This window comes from Rhinopithecus roxellana, chromosome 17, assembly GCF_007565055.1.
Source record: "Rhinopithecus roxellana isolate Shanxi Qingling chromosome 17, ASM756505v1, whole genome shotgun sequence".
Classification (NCBI taxonomy): Eukaryota; Metazoa; Chordata; class Mammalia; order Primates; family Cercopithecidae; genus Rhinopithecus; species Rhinopithecus roxellana.
The window spans coordinates 101293814-101314679 of record NC_044565.1 but is presented as its reverse complement, the minus strand read 5'-3'; the positions used below and the strand labels follow the sequence as shown (position 1 = coordinate 101314679).

Sequence of the window (20866 nt, the reverse complement as noted above, 5' to 3'; positions counted from 1 at the left end):
TTGGAGCAACTTTGGCGGAGCCCCCTCGCCGCCTCCCCCGAGCGCGCTCCTCTCCCCTCCCCCGCCGCACCCTCTGCCAGGCGGCCGGCCCCACCCCCGAAGCTTCGCTCCTGGCAACCCCTCGCCCGCTGATCCACCCCCTCTCCCACTCGCCCCCCAAGCGGCCCCTGCTCCCCGCACTTCCTGCCCCTCGGCGCCCCGGGCCGTCCTCCTTGACCTTCCCACATCCCCTTTCTTACTGCCCCAAGGCCCCAGGGGAAACATTCGAGGGGACCGGGCGAGACGTGTCTACGGGACTTGGGAGAAGGGGTGGACGGCTGGGGACCACATCACACCCCGGCCCCTTGCCGGTTCACAGTGAGCCGGGCGCACGGAAAAAGGGGATGACATCTCGCGGGGAGCGCCCCCATGCCTCTAGCTGGGTTGGGAGAGGAGGGTCCGGGTGGGGAGCGAAATTGCCCCAGAGCCCAGGTCATTGTGAGCTTCTCTCCCCGCCCCCACTTCTGTCCTTGCAGTCAGCGTCACCGTGGGGGGCAAGCAGTACCTCCTAGGACTCTATGACACGGCCGGACAGGTGAGTGTCTTGGCCTCTGGCCGACGCCCCCATCCTGTTCCCCAGTTCTTTGTGGCTGCGAAGGGCCTTTGGAAACCGAGGTGTCTAGGTGGGAGGGTGTGTCTGCGAGGGGCTCCCCCTGGATTAGGTCTTTATTTCTTGTATCAAGTCAGCAAATTAGGAAAACAAACAAAACAAACAGACCCGGATCAGCCCACCCATGTGAGCCCCTGGGCTGTGAAAGTTTTTGCCTGTGTGGGTCGTTCTGTGTGGCGCCTGGTGTGTGGGTCCCAACTCCTGTTGCAAAGTGGCAGCAGCCAATCATGAAGCGCCCTTATTTTTAGTTGCAGATGACCAGGTCTACCCCCCACAGCCTCTGTCTGGTCCCTCATTGGTGAGTGGTCTGCCTGCCCAAGGAGCCTGATTGGTGGGAAATGGCATCATCTAATATGATGGGAAGGCATTTGGTCCTGGTTATGTTTATTACAACATCATTGCACTCTGGGACTCCAGTCCCTGAAAACGTAATTTGTGGTGTTACCGAAGGACCACAGGGAAAAAAGAAAAGAAACAACAGCCATCTAGCCACTCCCTGGGGCGGGGACGAAGGGATAGAGTTCGGTGTGAATCTTGGAGGAGGAGAGGTTCCCCCCGGCCCTACTTCAGAAGGACCAGGTGACTTTGTCTGGGTTTTCTTTGGGAGAGATTAATTGTGCAGAAAGAAGATGCACACTTTGCCCTGCAGCCTCTGGCCAGTGTTTGCAAATCAGAGGTGGCCAGGCTGTGCTTCTAAAGGACTAAGGTCTTCTCTCTGTCTCCCTGTCCCAGCTTCAGCCTCTTCTCAAACCCACTTTTGCTCTGGGGCTAAGCTGATTGTGTGTGATGAATTTTGTAGAATCCAGCACTATCATTAGAGTTGAAGACTCGCAGAAGTTTCCACATGTCATACAGACTTACGTCCTTGAGAACGTAGGAGCAGCTGAAAGTCTTAGAGAATGTCTTTGGGGGAAGTCCAGTAGTAGAATTTCCTTATCTGCCAAATGGGGTTAAAAAAAATAAGATGATCCCCTTGTGCAGCTATTGTATGGCAAATGTTTAGCATTGAACCTGGCACACACTGTGTGCTCAATAGTGCTGTTCTTTGAAGCTTGTCTAGATTTGGATTTCAGAACTGTGATTAGAGTTTGGGTTAGATTCTGAAACATGCCTTGTTGAGGGGAGTGCCTTGATGTGACCTCTCATTTCTAAACTATTAGAGGAAGGTCTGAAGATAGAGAACTGCTGGCAGTTCAAGGTGCCTGAGGCCACCCCCTTTCACCAAAATGGCCCAGGTCAGTACAGCCAGTTCTCAGCTCTCCCGGGCCCCCTTTGGTTGCCTGCCCTAAAGTCGTTATTCCTTCTACCTTCATTGAAGGATGTGGAGGGCAAGGGGCAGAGCTTGCTCAATCAACTAAGACTGACTTTTAAGTCGTGTTATTGATAAATAAGAGGTTGACTTTATTGGTTGAAAAGAGGAAGGTTTTTAAAAAAATCGCCTCTAATTTGAACTTCTCACTACCTTCCTTTCTCTTATCTCCTTTACTTGTGACCATGATAATTTTTGACCGCACTCCCTGTTCAACAGGATGTGTGTAGTCAGAGCTGTTCTAAGCACTTTTAATGCTACTAGTATTTCCTGGGTTTTTTCCTACATAATGGGCCAGGGGCAGCCACATGCAAATATTACGTTATTTAGTCTATAAAACAACCCCATGAGATAGGTGGTATTCCATTTTGGCGGTGAGGAGACAGGCTCAGAGAAGCTAGGTTGCTTGCCTGAGGTCACACAGCTACTGAGGGGTGTTGCTAGGATTGGGAAGGGGTCTGAATCTGCTCCAATTTGAAGTAGTTATACACACAGGACACCATGGGAATGCTGAGATGCCACAGGGTTGATTGGGTTGTTTGCGCATCCATAGATGTGGTACCTGTAGTCTTCACAGCCATTCTCTGAGTGGGTGATGGATGGCACCTCTACAGAGGAGAAAACTTAGATCCAGAGTCACTTGAAGTTGACCCCACTTACAAAACCAGGGCTTTCCATATATTGCCATAATTACTCTTTCCAGTGGAGGATCATAAGATATAGACCAAACAGGATGAACATATTAGTAAGGCTCAAATACTACTGTTTTCACCCAGTGGTGGGACACCTACTCTGTTGGCCAAGATGTGTGTTAGGCCCCATTGGTGTTTCTCCCAGTGTCTAGACTTTTGTTTTTGCATCAAAGCTAGTAATATTTCATCTCCCAGCATTGGAGGGTTTATTACTAATAAGCAACTTAGCAATGATGAGACCACATGGCAAGTGCCTGCTGTGTACCTGGTACTATGTCCAGGTACTTTTGCACCTGATGAGTTCAAAGGAATGAATTTAAAAGGGGATCTACCACGGCTCATATCAGCATAGGGAGAAATGTCTGTCTCAGGTCTCTGTTCATGTGTTAGGTAGGAGATTTCTACATTGTACTTGGTCATTAAGACCTCAGGCTTCTAGGAATGTGTATCAGATTCATCTTACAATAATAATAAAAAATAAACATGTAAATAAAAAATAAAAAACATTAAGGATTTGTATATATATGTATCCATATACATATATATGTATCCATATACATATATATGTATCCATATACATATATATATACACACACACACACACACAAATCCTTAAGCCTAGTGGGCAGCAGAAAAAGGTCCATGGGCTTTGGAACAAAACAGGCTTGGGCTCAGATCTCCACCTTAGCTAGTCATGCGGTTCTAGCTAAATTATTTACCTTTGTGATCTAGTAAAAACATGGATAATTAGAATCTACATTGCAAGGTTATAGGCTGGCTTTAACTCTTTAACATATTTAAAAGCAACTGATACTTTGTGCATAGTGGGTGAGTGACAAATAGTACAGGAAATTATTGTATTCTACTATGGCAGTTTTGTGGGGTAAATGTTCACAGAGTGGAAGAGAACAGTGTATTGTGCCTGGAGTTGATAGAAATTCCACTAGAATGCCAGATCCTAGAACCTTTTCAACAGAGGTGTGGAGCAGCTTTGCACGTTATCACTCCCATAGTCCCCATTATGGGATCCATGGTTCCAAGCCCAGTGCTCCCTGCCATAGATGCCCTGTTGTATCAGATGGTTTTCTGTCTTAAGCAGAGCCCGTATCCCCATTGATGGAAGAGAAATAGCTTAGAGTTCTGTGCAGAATTTGACAAACAAGTAGGGTATATAGCCTTCAGCTGGTTCTACTTTCAGAGAGTTAAGATGGAATGAGGCAGCTCATGGCACTACAGGTCAGTTGCCTTCTCTCCAAAATGTTCACTCATGCATGTGGGCACTCATTGTATTTGAATAACAGCAACAGTACCTCCCTCAGTTTGGAACCTCTAGTCCACTTGCTCACTCATGGTCCCTGCCTTAACCCCAGTCAAGTTCAAATCGAGCATCATTTGCCCGATTGACATATTAGGGAATCTACCAATCAAAGGGTGATTGTTGTAGATGACCTTTGGCCTTTTAGAGCAGGCTGCTTTCCACTTGACCTCTGCTGCTATTAGCAGACAGAGAGAATGGAAGAGAGAGTGTATTGGACTTCAGTCCCCATCATGTGCTCTGCCTGGGGACATCCCAGCACACTCAGAGCATCACTGCCAAAGGGCAGGTTTCCTTTCTGTTGGCCAAGCCCATGGGTGGTCTAGGAGCAGCTGTGACATTTTGACTGCCAAGCATTTTGGAGTGGAAGTTGACCGAGGCATCTTCCTTCTCACTGGGGGCCTTGCGTGTGTGTTGGGGGTGAGGTGTTGGCTTCCTGCCTGGACCTCTGTGGAGCTTCTCCTTTCTTGCCCAGCCTTCAGGACTTCGGTGTAGGCTCTGCAGCAACCCCAGTGTCTGCTCAGGGAGGGACTGGAGAGATGGGATTTTCCTTCCTGCCACTGCACTGTTTGGAGCGATGGGAAGTGGAAAGAGCTCTCCCTCTCTGTCCAGACAGGCCAGTGGGGAGCTGCCTGGCAAGCTGCTCTCTAGCTGTGGGCTCCAGGCTGATCTCTTAATCCTTGGCAGGAAGTCAGAACTTGATACTCAGGAGAGGGAAGGACTGAAGCCCAGTTTATACAGGTCCCAGAATATCCACACCCAGGAGGATGTGTGTTGAGGGTGAGTTTGGGATCCCTAGAGTTCCAGATTTAGCCACTGTCTCAGTGTGTGGAAGTCCATTTGTGTGCTTTGGGATGTATTGTTTCTATGTCTGTTAACTTCAACACACAAGTTCAGGGATGTGTCCATGACAGCTATAAATATCTTTTACTCTGTGTCCCCTGGTGTTGCTTTTTCAATGACAAGTGAGATTTGTTTTCACTTGACATGACCCAGCAGCTGTGACTGCCCTGCATGCCCTCTGGGTGCCCACAAGGCACTTCCCCTACAGAAGGGAATCTCCACCGGAGGCAGGCTTGGCATGCCCCACCTTCTGCATTTCAGCAGAAGGGCCTGGCATGATGAGAAAGGGGAAGGAGAAACGGCCATGGGATCACCACTCACCAGGCTCCTCCTACCTCCAGGCAGGGCATCCTCACAACACCCTTCAAGGTAGACTTCTGCCAGGTGAGGAAACTGGGAACAAGTGGGCTTATGGGAAGCAGATAGAGATGTGATTAGGAAAAAGGTTTTCCTACTTTGGAGAAGGCCTGCAGGGAACATTAGTAGGGTTTAGGAAATGCCACTCACAACACCAGACTCTGGGTAGCCTCGTGTTCCGTCCTTGCTCAGCCCGGTGAGCAGAGCCTGGGTGGAATCCCAGCGTTCCTTCCAGGCATTAGCTGCAACAGGTGAGATGCTGGCGCTGAGCATCCTGGTTTCCCTTAGTAACCTACTGTAGATTTGTCATCTGTGCATTTTGCTAACCTTTTTAGAAGCTATTTATATCTCCAGCCTGCACCGCATCACATGGGAATGCTGTTTCCTCCTCTGCGTTGGGAAGGTAGATAGCCTTTGTTGACTCCAAAGCCTTTGCCGTTTCTGAATGCCCTGTGTTCCCCTCCTTGGGACTCTGATGTGGGTTTGGGTTATGCCAGCTTAGACTGTGGGCTGGCAGGCAAGGACCTTAGGGTGGGGGCAGTCCCCACCAGCTCTGGTTGGTCTCTGATTATGCCTCATAATCGGGCACATAATCTGTGCCCTATCCCCGTCCTGGACCTTTGATCTGTTTGGCTTCTCCACTTCCATCATGATTCTCCTGAGGTTTGGTGACATTCCCACGCTTTGAACGAAAGCTTCCCCGCAGGTATCTCAGGCATGAGTGTTACAGGTGTGCTGAGATGCCAAGCTCTCATCTTTGAGGGGCCGGGGGAGTGACAGCCTAAGGGGGTTGAGCATGTATTGTCAGTTGCTGTGGGTGCTGTGATGTGAAAAAGGTGGGAAGCATTGCTTTAAGCCCCTCAGGGTCAGAGACCTCATGGAGAATTGGGCTTTTGCGATTTTGTTGTGGAATTTGGGGTTTCAAGAGATGAGATCTAATGGTATGAAAACAAAGCAGCTCTCCCGAGATGAGATCTAATGGTATGAAAACAAAGCAGCTCTCCATGGGGGTGTCGGTTTCCAGAAAGGGCACACGTATTGGCAGCTGTGGGTGCTACAGAGGCCTCAGACACAACAGCAATGCTTCAGGAGGAGAGGGATGCAGTTACAAAGAAACAAGACAGAAGACCATGTGTGGCTCTTAAAAATTAAAATTCCTGACTCTCAGCTGAATTTCCTTTCTCTCTGACAGACTTGGCTTTGCCCTAATTTGGCACACTTGGGTCAGAGAGCAGCTTTCCTTGCCCTCAGCAATTTGCCATTCCTCTTTTAGTTTCTGACCACAGCTGCTTTGCATGTACGGAGGCTGGGCCGTCTGAGCTCTCAGGGGTCCCCCGGCTCCCTGGGTAGAACCCTCTCCAGCCTGCTGCCTCCCGGGACCTCTTGGATGCGTTCTTGCTCTCTTCAAGGGCAGTGTCTTTCTCTACCATGTTGCAGTGCTCAGCCCGGTGCCTGGTACCTTGTAGGCATGCAACAAATATGTCTTAAAATAAGGCGATTCTTGGCCAGGCATGGTGGCATGTTCTTGTCTGTAATCTCAGTACTTTGGGAGGCCAAGGCGGGAGGATCATTTGAGGTCAGGAGTTCAAGACCAGCCTGGACAACACAGCAAGACCCCCACCTCTACTAAATTTTTTTTTTTTTTTAATTAACCAGATGTGGTGGTGCTTGCCTCTGTAGTCCCAGCTACTCAGAAGGCTGAGGTGGGGGGATCACTTGAGTGCGGGAATTCAAAGCTGCAGTGAGCTACAATACACAGCTCCATTGCACTCCAGCCTAGGCAACAGAGCGAGACTATGCTTATTAAAAAAAAAAAAAAAAAAAAAAAGAATTGATTCTCATTTGACTGTCAGCTTGTTTCTGCTAAAAGGTTAACCAAGGACTAAAGTCATACCTGCTAAATAATAGCATCAGCACAACCCCTTTCCTAGGAAAGCTTTGCTAATACAGTAGAAGTCTCCAAGGTTCAAAGGAGAAACAGGCACGTAGGTATGGGACAGGCCACCAGTTTTGTCTTTCCACAGGCCCAGGGGCCTTAGTGATCACCAGTGGGGCTGTCTGTCCCCCAGCACTTTCTCAGACTCCAGCCTTTGCATATTTCCTGAGACCTCTTGCTCCCAGATCCCCTGAGGAGGAGACAGGTTGGCAGTGGAAAGAGTATGGGTTTTGGAACCTCCAGATGAACTTCGAATCCTAGCTCTACCTCTTTGTAGCTGTGAGACCGTTGGCCATCCGGCTCACTTGTGAGCCTCTCTTCCTTCTGTATGAAGTGACGAGATTTCTACCCTGCAGCATAGCTGTAAGGATTAGAAACGATGTATGTAGTTACCCCATAGGGCTTGGTGCTGCGAGTGCGGGCCCAGCTAGCTTTGGGGGCTCCACACTGGCCCAGTTCGGTTGGTGTTGATTCAGTGCCTGGTGTGTGCTCCCACCTTCCATGGGAGAAGGTGGGGGATCGGGCCACAGAAAGGTCCACTACACAGCTGGGCAAGTTCATCGTGTGAAATTGAGTGCTGCAGGCTCCCACACAGGAAGAGGTGACGGGGAGGAGCTTTTTGGAAGATCTAGGCTTACAGGAAGAGGTGGAGGCCAGTAGAGTACTGGTTGCCAGTGTGGACCCCCACATTGGACTGCCAGGGCCCAACTTCAGCTCTGCCGCTTCCCAGCAAGGGGCTTAACCTTCGGAAACCTGTTTCCTTATCTGTAAAATGGAGATTATAATAGTACCTCCTCCGTGTGGGATTGTTAGATATGTTGGAGCTTCCCAGCTCCCAGATAAGGGATTTCCTCAGCCCTCAGGGCAGCTGGGTAGGGCCTGGGACAAGCCAGGGCTCAGGTTGTCCTACCGTGAGCAGTCTCACCTCAGGCATGCAGCAGTGGCTCTCCTGCCCCACCCCATGTGTGCTGAACACATCATCTCATTTTCTCTGTGTGCCATGAAGTGAAGTTTTGGGAAACATTGACCTAAATGAGTTCCAGCAGGCAGAGGGGTGTGGAGAGCTCATATTCTGAGTGGGAAGAGCAGTGCAGGGAGGAACAGCAGAGGGGGTGACCCTAACACGTCTTTTTGTGGACCCCAGATCCCTGCTATCAGTGTCAACATGTGGAGCAGGGTTGATAACTAAATGATGGCTTTTCACCTGGTGACTGACAACTTGGTAATTAAAGAGATATTAATCTGGTGCTGCGTTGCTTGTTGATTTTAATAGAAAGAAAAGAAAGTGGGGGAAGGGGTCTTTATTGCTGTCACTGTTCCTTTTTGAGTGAATGGTGGGAGCACTGAAGCAGCTGCCTCTCCAGATCCCTAGATTTTCCTGCTCTACCCAGGCTCAGGGGAGACTGAATGGCTTAAAAGTGGCAGACTCATCATCAAATGACATTTTTACAGCACATAAAGCATGTTGCACCTGGTACCACCTCGAGTTCCCTCACCCTGCTTTGTGAGTAAAGGAAGCCAGTGGTGGCTGTCTCATTTTGCAGGTTTGGGGAGGTTAAATGACTCGCTCCAGGCCACACAGTTGGTAAAAGGCAAAGCCAAGATCACCAAGCAGGCTGTCAGACTTTAAGCCCTGGGTTCTTGATGTTAAGTTACTCTCCCTAATCATCTGGCCCACGTTAAAGGCCTCTTTTTTATCACACGCACTCTGTTGTTCAGCGTTTCGTGTAAAAGGTACATTCCAAGCATATCGCTTTTCTAGATAGAAGAGTTGGTGGAACATTGTGTATAGATGGAACACGTAAGGATTGCTGCTAAAACGGCTCCTACAAAAACTTCTGCCCCATGTGACGTTAACGGGTGTTTTGTCAATGTGTCCCTAAACCACCATGCTTCCTCAAAAAGGAGCAGGTCTGAGGTGGTGTCAATGGCCCCATTGCTGATGCATGTGTGCAAGAAGCTCATGCCATTTGCCTAAAACTGTGGCCCCTTCCCAGAAGAGAGGAACAGCGGAATGCTGTCTGGGGGGCTGTCAGACAGGCCAGCTTTAGCCTGCAAAGGACAGGTGTCGTTTCTGTCCCATGGGGGCTACCTCAGGCCTTTCTTTTCTCCCTTCAAGGATTTCATTATTCAGGGGAAGCCTACCTCTTCAAATCTGTTTGTCCCTCTTTTATCTGAATAGTCTCTGAATATGGCACAAAACTTCCTCTGCCACCTGCTGCTCATATTGTTTGCCCTCTTGGCCATCCCCATTGCCAACACCTCTGCATGGGCTCCCAAATCCTGCCCGGCTGTTTCCTGTGGTGGTTGGCAAGCCTAAAAGAGAACATTCATCCAGTCAGTCAACATACATTTACTAAGCACCAGATCTGGGCCAGGGGCAGGTGTTAGAAGATCTATCAGGCACAGGCCCAGCCCCCAGAGGCACAGTGCTTTGAAGGGTAGGTCAACCATGAGTGGTGGGAGGGCAGTGGGGCCTATTTATTGGGGGCACAGAGGAGCAAGGCTTATCCTTCCAAGGAGGTGAAATACTAGTAAGAGTTAAGTTGAGTAAGGTTGTTTCCACGAAAGTTGTTTTTTAGCTGGAGAAAGTGATCAGTTTGGATTCTTACGTGTACTAGATGCTCAGCAAGGCTTTGAATGGTGGCACTGGTTCTCAAAGTATGATCCTCAAACCAACATGGATTTCCTGGGAACTTGTTAGACATCCAAATTCTTAGGCTTTACCCCAAACCCTCTGACTGAAAAACTCTAAGAAATCTCTTTTATAAAAGCCCTTCAGGTGATTCTTATGCAGGCTAAAATGTCAGAGCCACTGAATTAATGACTGTACGCTTCTGTACCTGCTCTTTGCAACCCACCTCCACCCCCTGCCCCCTGCCCTCTGCCCTCCGTAGCACATCCACCCCTGTCTTACATACACACTGTCCCTGGAGTGCAGGGAACGTGAGTTATTTTATTCTTTTTTTTATTTTTTCAATTTTTAAAAAAATGTTGTGGGTGTATAGTAGGTGTACACATTTGTGGGCCACGTGAGATGTTTTGATACCGGCATGCAATGTGAAATCAGCACCTCATGCAGAATGGGGGATCCATCCCCTCAAGCAGTTATCCTTTGTGCTACAAACAATCCAATTACACTCTTTGAGTTATTTTTAAATGTACAATTGCGTTATTATTGACTATAGTCACCCTGTTGTGCCATCAAATAGTGTCATGTTTTTTTCTAACTTTTTTTTTTTTTTTTTTTTTTTTTGAGATAGAGTCTTGCTCTGTCACCCAGGCTGGAGTGCAGTGGCACAGTCTTGGCTCACTGCAACCTCCACCTCCTGGGTTCAAGCAATTCTCCTGCCTCAGCCTTCCAAATAGCTGGGACTACAGGTGCCTGCCACCATGCCCAGCTAATTTTGGTATTTTTGGTAGAGACAGGGTTTCACCATATTGGCCAGGCTGTTGCCAAACTTCTGACCTTGTGATCTGCCCACCTCAACCTCCCAAAGTGCTGGGATCACAGGCGTGAGCCACCATGCCTGGTCCTACCTATTTTTTTGTACCCATTAGCCATCCCCACCTCCCACCAAGCCCCCAGCTCCACATCCCAGCCTCTGTGCCCATCCTTCTACTCCCTATGTCCATGAGTTCAATTGTTTTGATTTTTAAGATCCTACAAATATGAGTTTGTGTCCTTTGTAGGGACATGGATGCAGCTGGAAACCATCATTCTCAGCAAATTATCGCAAGAACAGAAAACCAAACACCGCATGTTCTCACTCATAGGTGGGAACTGAACAATGAGATCACTTGGACTCGGGAAGGGGAACATCACACACCGGGGCCTATCATGGGGGGGAGGGGGAGGGATTGCATTGGGAGTTATACCTGATGTAAATGACGAGTTGATGGGTGCTGACGAGTTGATGGGTGCAGCACACCAACATGGCACAAGTATACATATGTAACAAACCTGCACGTTATGCACATGTACCCTAGAACTTAAAGTATAATAATAATAATAATAATAATAATAATAATAATAATAAAAGGATCCTACAAATAAGTGAGAACACGCGATGTTTGTCTTTCTGTTGCTGGCTTGTTTTACTTAACAAAATGATCTCCAGTTCTATCCATGTTATTGCAAATGATAGGTTCTCGTTGTGTTGTTTTTTTTAATTTATAAATTTTTAAACCCCCACCCCCACAAAACACACCCCGATACACCCTCATTTCTAATTCTTTACACATGGTTGAGATTCTCTGTAGTTACTGGAATGAGTTGAATGATTCAGCCATGGGTGCTGCCTACCCAGTTCACCTGGTGGAGAAGGGCCGCAGTGCTATCAGGAGAAAAAAAAATGGAAGCAGAATTTTGTGGGGTACCTTGGCTCCATTAGTGTGCTGTGGCCTAGGGGTGTGTGCCCAGTAGGCTCTGCAGGTATTTCTTGATGAGGTCTAAACACCAAGCTATTTCTCTCCCGCATATTAAGGCACTCGATAGACAGGACGCCTGGACAGGGCTCTGTTCATTGTGGCTGAGGTGAGCACTCCTCTGGGTGGTGACAGACCCTGTCCCTTAGAAGGATGGCAGCTCGGTCTGTGCTAAATTAGTTCCAAAGCATCAGATGGGCAATGACGTCCTTTTTGTGTTAACACTCCCCAGGCGGGTCACAAGGAGTGACTGGAGGGAGAGGAAGGGCTGTGTTACTCAAACACCCATCTTGCCAGTAATTACTTCTTTCCTGGCTGACCTCTGCTTCCTACGCAAGTGTCCTCCCCTCCCGTTATTCTCCTGCCCTCCTCTTTCACATTTTTTTCTCTCTTTTCCTTTCTTTTCTTTTCTTTTCTTTTCTTTCTTTCTTTTCTTTTCTTTCTTTTTTCAAATTTGTTCCAATCTAGAAAACCCATCCTCTTTCAAATGACATAATGATTGGGATTATAAATGAGTTGGCTCAAAGTGTGCCCCCTCTAGGAGCTGCCACTGAGAGAGCATTTCATTTGGAGCGTCCAGCTCAATTAAAATTCCATTTAATCCAGCTTACTTTTCACATGGTTGTCTTCCCCAGTGAGCTGATTACCCGGAGGTGTTTCTAGCAGCCTCCTCAGCCCTGGAGGAATGGGGAAGGGACTGGACACGAGGAGGGACAGAGCAGGGAGATGGGGGCTCTGCTTCCTTCGGACAGGGACTTCGTCCAACAAGTGAGAGCTTTGGGAATTCATCCACTGTGGAAAGTGAGAAGTCCAACTGAGGCCGAGGCACTCTGTGACCTCCTCACCTCTGACTCCAGCCCTCTAGAAGTGAGTCCCTCCTTAGAATTTCTACTAAGTGAATTGTCTCCAGGCTGCACTCTAGCATTTGGTTTTATTCATGTGTAAACCTTTGCTCCCCATGCAGATTGTAAACTCTTCCCCTTCCTGTCCCTGCAGGACTGCATGTAGCACATAGCACTTTGCACAAGTGTTGGGGGCCCCAGTAGGAACTAGGTGTGTGTTAAATTTAGGGGGGTCTGGTGGTAAGATTATATGGAAAGAACCTTTCCCATGACTTTATATCATCTCCATATTGGCTTTCCTATCAGCTTATTTGAGAGGGGATTTTGACCTGTCCGGACATTACTGAGTGGCTTTAAAGCAGGTTATAGGTGGCGATTTGAATGCATTGACCATTTAAGGAAAGCGGGACTCACTTCTGGACTCACGAAGCTCATTAACAGACAGGCCGTCAGGTCTGTTTGGATGAAATACTGGCACATGGCCTGTGACCCTCTGTGACAAGTTGGAGGAGGGGGACACGGTGAGGATGCTGACCTGCTCCCTTGTGTCTTGACCGGAAGGGAGACCCAAATGCCTCCTGTTGTCTGAACAAGGTAGTATGGAAGTATCAGCATCTAGGCAAGCTGGTATTAAGAAGAAAGTAATTAATCAGAGAAATCGCTGTTTTATCAAACTGCTTCATATGTAAGTTTCCTCCTCTTTCCTTTGTTTTCTTTTTTGAGACATAATTCAGAGAACACTTTCAACATCCCAGAACAAAACCCCATACCCACTGACAGTCGCTCCCCACTATTCCTCCTTTCCCATCTCCTGGCAACCACTAATCTGTCTTTCTGTTTCTATGGATTTACCTATTCTGGACATTTCATATTAATGGAATCCTTCAATGTTTGCCCTTTGTGTCTGACTTCTTTCACTTAGCATAACATTTTCTAAGGTTTACCCATGTTGTAGAAGGTATCAACATTCCATTCCTTTTTATGGCTCTGTGATCCTTCTCTTTACGTTTTGTTCCTTTTTTCAGTGGTTCTTCCATGGCCATTCTTTCCCAGGCTGTGGGGACTATTTTCAGGGTTTCAAGGTAAAAAGTGAAGTTCTGCTAGTTGTACACTTGTGGTGCTGCCTTTGCCCTTAGGCTCAGGGAGAGGCAAGGGCTGATCTCTTCTCTACCCTTCTGATATTCTTTTTCTTAAAAATTTTTTTTTAATTTACTTTTTTTGTGCCTTTTAATGCTTGGGTCTGGAGCTTCCAGTGTTCTTGTTTTCTCTGTGCCTCTGTTCATATTCTCTCCCACCTCAACCACACCCTAATAGCTTTACTTATCAAATATATGAGTATCCATTAAACATAAGAGTGAGGTGAGGAACACAAAATTCCATCAGATCGGGTTCTTCCCCCGTAGGAGTTTACAGTCCAGTTGGAAGAGAAGATGAATAGAGCTGGCCAGAATGCAAGTAGAAAATGGGACATGCATATAAATCATGAAATGTGAGTGAGGAGTGTTACAAAGGTGCCCGACTACTGGCCTGTTTGACCTGAGCCTCCCAGAAAGGCAAGGTTTCTGTGGGGCCATTTAGATTCAGAAACGATTTTATTGGGGCTTTCAAGGATCATCAGGTACCTGGGTCTGATTTATGTTAACTCATAAGAGATCAGCATATAAATGAAGTTGCCAAAGAGTTAATCTACCATGTATCCCCAGCGGAAAAATGGACAAGACATAAACCAATAGCGCACAGGAGAAGAAAAACAAATAGCCAATGAAAACACACTCTGTAAAGACATGGGAATAAAAACTTTGTTTTTCAACCTATCAAGTTGAAAAGGAGAAAGGAAAGTAAATACTCTCTGCCCCGTTTTTTCAGAATGAAAACTGAAACAACCAGTTTGGAAGTTAATTTGCCAAAGACTCTTTAATTTGCAGTGATCTGATTTTATGAATTTATGCCTAGAAAACATTCAGCGTACCCAGAGATTTACATAAAATGATATTCTTCACAGTGTTATTTATAATAGTGATAAATTATAAACACATTGATGTGTAGTAAAAAGGGAGTTGCTAAATCACAGAATGATTTATATTGGAATAATCACAGCCATTAAAAACTGCCTTCAACAGATATTTAAAGAAATGTGAAAAGGCTAATGATGTGTTAAGTGTGAAAAAGCAGGAATCAAAACCATATATAAATATATGTATAGTATGATTAAAACTTTAAAGAAAATGCACATGTATAATATGCAGAGGAAAAATCAGAACAAAATAGTCAAAATGTTAAAGTGATTGGTTCTAGGTGGTGATAATGAATAATTTTAGAAATTTACTTCTTTATACTTTATTATGATCCCCAATTTTTTTTAAAAAGTCATTTTATTTTTATCAAACATATATGCAGATGGTTTAAAGAGTCAGCAGTTCTGGAAGGACTTATTATGAAGAAATAAAATATTCCTTTTTACTTCTCCTGCGGAAAAGACATTTCCCACTACCCTGAGACAACCACTTTCAACTCTCTGCTGTTTATTTTGATAACAATTATTCTCTATTGAATTCACGTGATGACTGATGACGCCTTAGCTCCCTTTCACACATATCTTCCACTTCCTATCCACCTTTCTCCAGGAGCTATATTGTAATTTCAGTTTGACCACTGATCAGTGTTTATATTTTTATGACTATTCACAGCTGAGCCATGTAGTGTACTATGACTATATTTTTCTTCTTGTACCACTTTCTGTTTCTCAAGTGAACAATTATCTTGTTGCTTCCCTTACTTGGTTTTCACTGTATGTCTCAGCTATTTCATGCAAAACTCACCCTCCCATGCAGTCAGACATATCAAGTATTCTGTCAGTTTCTTCTTTTGCAGCCATTCCTCCTGAGCCTTCTAACCTGCTCTAGCTGGGCTGGTGCCTCTTGCCTGCTGCACAGCTGTTATCCTGGGATTTCCCTTCATGTTTATTAGGATTCTCTTTGCCTCTATCTCTTGTATTAGATCCCCGTTTCCAGGATCTCAGGTCTTAGTGGTTTATTTCCTCACTTTGGTGGAATGTATATTTTATTCGTTTCCTGAGAAAAGAGTCATTGTAGGCAACTTTTGGGATACCAGTATGTTTGAAAATGTTTTTATTTCCTTTATACCTGATTGATACTGTGAAAATAGACTATATTTTTCCCCCTTTGGAATTTTTAAGGCATTGTTCCATTGTCTTTCAGCTTCTATTTAAGTTGTTTAGAAGTCCCATGCCAACCTGATCCCTGATCCGTTGTCAGGAACCCATTTTTCCTCTCTGAAAGTTAGGATGTGCCATTTTAACCTCCTGAAATCTCACAATCATAGGCTTTGGGGTAGGGCCTGACTGGCTACCCACAATCTGGAAACTCATATCTTCCAGTTCTAACAAATTTTCTTGGATTATTTCTTTGGTTTCTTTAGTTTCAGTCAGTCTCCTCTGTTACCCTGGAACTTCTACTATTTAGATGCTGGAGTTGCAGGAATGATCCTCTAATTGTCTTATATTTCCTTTCTATCTTTTTTCTTTATTTTGGGGAGAAACAGAAACTTCCTCAAGTTTATCATCTACCCCTTCTATTGTGTTTTTGAAATGTGATTCTATTTTTAATTTTAAAGTGCCTTTTCCTGTTCTCTGGATGTTCTTCTTTTTTCCTTTAGCATCTTCTAAGTGGTTTGGGGTTGTTGTTTGTGTGTGTGTGTGTGTGTGTGTGTGTGTGTGTGTGTGTGTGTGTGTTTTGACAGGCTGTCACTCTGTTGCCCAGGCTGAAATGCAGTGGTGTGATCTCGGCTTATTGCAACCTCCGCGTCCCAGGTTCAAGTGATCCTCCCACCTCAGCCTCCTGAGTAACTGGGACTACAGGTGCATGCCACCACTTCTGGCTAGTTTTTTGTTTGTTTGTTTGTTTGTTTGTTTGTTTGTTTGTTTGTTTTATGGTAGAGAGGAAGTTTTGCCATGTTGTCCAAGCTGGTCTTGAACTCCTGTGCTCAAGTGATCCACCTTCCTTGGCCTCTCAAAGTTTTGGAATTACAGGCATGAGCCACTGCGCCTGGCTAGTTTGTTTTTTGATGGTATATCATCTTTAATTTATCTGAGGATATTAATGATAGTATTTCAAAGTTTTTGTCTCTCTGTGTAGTCTCTAATTTTGATCTCTTTCAGGTAGTTCTCAAATGTCTATTTGTGTTTACAAGAGTGGCACTGAGCACAAGAAACCATGTACGGGCAGGGCTGGTTGACTCTGAGCTTCTTGTAGGTCAGGGTTTCTCAGCTTCAGTACTGTTGACATCGGGGGCTGGATTGTTTGTTGTGGGGGGCTGTCTTGTGCACTGTATGTTGTTTAGCAGCATCCCCAGCCTCTTCCCCCTAGATGCCAGCAGCATCCCTCCTCCATTGATGGCAATCAGAAATGTCTCCAGATATTGCCAAATGTTCTCCTGGGGCAACACCAGTCCTCACTCACCCCACCCCCAGTTGAGAACCACTGTTGTAGGGTGATCTGTTGGGGCCTTTTATTGGGGAACTATAGTGTTAGCAGGTATTGGTCTTCCCCCTTGGGCTAGTCATATAAACCAGGAAAGAATCTTCTACTCTTCTGCCTGAGGGGTTCATCCTGGGAGGCAAGTGAAAGAAGCAGGGTGTTGGAGGGGGGGGTCTCAATTTTCTTTGTGTACCACCGTGGCCTTGTGTGCTTCGACTGGGCTTTGTGTCTTCCATTCGGGGAGCCCTAGTTCTGCCCTTACCAGAGAATAAGTATCATCTGCCTTTCACCAGGGTCTGGGAACATTTACCATGACAGGGAAGGGGATAAGGTATTAAAAAGCAAACTTTGTTCCACCCTCTTGCCTGTAGCTCCGCGTTCAGTCCAGCTGCAAAAGCAGGCGCTCTTCCAGTTCCCATACCTTCAGACCCTCAGGGAGGTCTGCCGTGCAGTCCAGTGTTGATAACTGGCATCTCATTGCTAGCTCCAAATTTGGCTCCCTGGACCTATTAAGTCAGTTCCACTTGTTTTTTTTTTTTTTTTTTTTGCCTTTTAGCTTCTAAATTTTGTTGCTGTTATTTCTTTTCCTATTTGTTTTGTCCTTGTGGCTTTATGTTTTTTAAAATAATTACTGTACATGTTAAAGGATTTTAGAGAGGTCCAAGATAAATGCATGTGTTCAGTTGGCTGGGATTTAACTGAAGTCTTCTCTTTTTTTATAGTTAGAAATGTAAATATGAAGAACAAAGTTACAGTGGTGGATATTCTGTTCAGGGCCAGGCTCCTGATGAATTCATAAAGAAGTTGCTTGGCATACAGGCTTTGGAGCAAAACGAGTTGGATTTCTGGGAGGAGATTTCTGTTTCATCCAGGTCTAGGGGCCACGTGATCATGTTTTCTTTCCATACGAGAGCATGACTTTCTAGCGGCCAGGATCTGTTGTGTCCACTAGTTCCACCATCCGCTGTCTTACTGTTGGACAGAGGTGGATGGACACTAATATGCTCATTATGCAATTTCTACTTTGCTAGACTCTGTGTAGAGTCTGTATAGACCATGGCTTTTCAGTTAACATATTTTTCAGATAGGCCAAAACATACTCTATTAGATTTTAGCTTTCTTTAGTTACATTGCAGTCACCTTGATTAGATTTGGGTGTTTTCAAGTGTCTCAGTCATCTGAATATAAACCATATTACAGATGACTAATAACTATTACAAATTGATTTTCATTAACTTAATTTTCAAAATGTAGCCCTATCTCAAATGAGAGTGTCCTACTATAGACCCCATACACACACACAGACACACACACACAAAAAACCCTGTATATATATCTCTCTAATATATAATATGTATTATTATAGATATATTAGATATATATATGTATACACAGGTATGTGTGTGTGTGCACATTTATATGTATATATATACACATATGTGTGTGTATATATATATACACCTTTGATATATGTATGTGTATATATATGTGTGTATATGTATATATGTATATATACCTTTGATACAGGTATCAAAGACATTGACCAGGCAGGAAAGAGTATGTCCAGCTCTAGGGACGGTGGGGGAGGGTCTGGACAGTTTTCCTAAGTGAATAGCTGGTATGTGTGTATGTTTTGGGGTGGGAAGGGGGCCCAGGCAAGACAGTATTCCAGGCCAAGAAAAGAGCACAGAAAGAGGCATGTGGGAGAGGCTGGGGTGGACGGGGAGGTGCGGGAGCAGCCTATGTTCATTCCAGCTACAGATTAGTCGTTCATTGGAGAAGCCATTAAATCTAAGGTGGGAAGAGGAGTTTGATGACTGCATGGCCAGTCTTGAACTCTGAGCTAAATAGTTTGAACTTCTAAAGGGCATAGTCTTCTGAAGATGGGTGCCTTGTTGGAGAGATTAACAGAGAACATCCAATAATACCTATTTTTCCACGTAGCCTTTTCTGTCAGTCAAGGGCAGATGTATTCTCTCCACTCTGAATCCCTGTGGCACTTAGCATCAATGGCTCTTGGCTCTTGTATTCATCTGTGCCTACATTTGAGGCTTCCTTGGACCCATTTATCCCATTTGGCCCTAACAATGACATTAAAGAGGTAGGTCATACTGTCTACTCCTCCCTCTGCACCCCCCTTTTTTAGTGGATGAGGAAATAGGGTCAGAGACAGGGAAATGACTTGAACGAGATTACATACATGGCCAGTGAGAGGCTGCCCTGGACCTCGGGCCAGGCCCTCTGACTCCAGATCTGCATTCCGCTGTTCTCGTGACATCCCCTTGCTGCCAGTGTCTCACTGGTTGCTTAACTAAGCCAGGGACTCTTTGAAGGGAGACTCACACGATTTGATTTTCCAGGCAGCACATAACACAGGCCCAAGCAATGGAGCACAGGCTCTGACAAGACTCACTTATTGGCAACACAGGGTGGGGATAGGAACAGGGACCTAGCAGGTTCCTATTGCAATTTCACCAGACTGTAGGGTCCACACCTCTTATGTTTGAAACTCCCTGACTCCCACCGCTGCCAGCCCAACTGCTCCAGTGATAGTTCCCACCACTTCACCTAGAGCCTGGCTGGGCTCAGCTGCTGCCCTGACTGCCCTGGAGAAAGAGAGAAATGATACCACTTGTCGCATTGCTGACTCTAAGGCTTTTATGAGAATACACAAAAGAGAATAGATACTTGAAACCACTGAATGACAGTTTATCTGGTGATTCTCTTATAAAGTTTTATTGTTGCTAGTTTCCTCCTCTGTCTGTACTGTTGCTTCTCTTTGATTTTGTCTCACTGGCTCTTGCTTTGCTTCAGAAATGGCACGCTTCCCTAGCTAGGTCCTTTCGAGTAGGAAATCAAGAAGTTGAGCTGCTAGATTGTCTGAACTTCTTGGAACAGAGAGGATGCTAGTGTAGACATGTGTGCATTATTGTACAGGGAGCCACTGAAACCTGCCTGCTGTGTGCAAAATGGGCCGAGAGGACTCCATGGCCACATCAAAGTCCATGTGCATTTGACTCTTTTCCCTTCCCAGGTCTTAGTAGCCATTGATTTTTTTTGAAAAACGTATTTGAGATATATCAGTTTAGCTATTTTCTCAGTATTTTCATAAAATACCTGACTTTAGTCCTTGCCTGCCATGTAAACATACACACTTATTTAAACCAGCAAAATGTCTCAGTGTGTTTGTTCTGAAGTTAATTTCACATTCAGTTCTCATTTTCTGCCTGTTTATTACTCTGCCCCAAATCTGCTGAAACTGAACAGAAAGGAACACTACTCGGTGGACGTGGTTATAAATTAGCAGCCAGCACATGTATTAAGTGCCTTTCATACCCTAGCTCATTTGTTTTCCCAGCATTTAAGAGAAGGCTCCATTAGTAGTCCATTTTATAGATAAAAGAAACAGAAAAGGTAAGTAACTTGCCCAGGGCCACACAGCTAGGAAGCCTGACTCAGAGACTCAGGAGGTCTGTGTCTGAAACCCATGATAGACTACCTGGTTGAAACAAAGAGGGGGTGTGTGGGAGAGGGTCCTACACTCGTTGTTAGGAGAATTGCATTCCCGCTTCATTCCTACCCACCTCTCCGTGTGCCTCTGGACGGGTGGTGAGCTTCTTTGATCCTATTTTCTCATCAGTGAGGTGGCAGCTGACCTATCTCCTAGGCTGACGGTGAAGACCCAGTGGGTAGCCTGGGTTGCTGTGAAAGCATGAGCAGGCACTCTTCTGGGCTGGGAAGTTACATAGGCTGTAGTAATGTGGTGAGGCTATTTGTTTTGTGATAGGCTGGGAAGAGCCCCACGGGGAACTGTCTGTAGTATAAAAGGGCCAGAGCTGGTGGGAAGAAGATAAAGGGAAGTAATACAGAACAGGCAGGGGGAGGGGAGGGCATCAAACCCGTGCAAGGAGGATAAGCTGTGCTCAGTGGTGATGAATGCATATTGTGAAGAGTTGATGTCAACACATCAACTCTTGGCCTCCAGGGACTTCTTGCAGG

General features: G+C 45.7%; 1 protein-coding gene across 2 annotated transcripts in view; it reads left to right on the top strand.

Moving 5' to 3' along the window:
* RHOQ (ras homolog family member Q) overlaps window positions 1-20866 on the top strand; it is a 41213-nt gene that overhangs the window by 617 nt on the left and 19730 nt on the right. For both annotated transcript variants that reach the window (XM_030920698.1, XM_030920699.1), the window contains exon 2: window positions 516-574. In XM_030920698.1, coding sequence (XP_030776558.1) covers window positions 516-574 — 59 coding nt within the window. The remainder of the gene's footprint in view (window positions 1-515; window positions 575-20866) is intronic.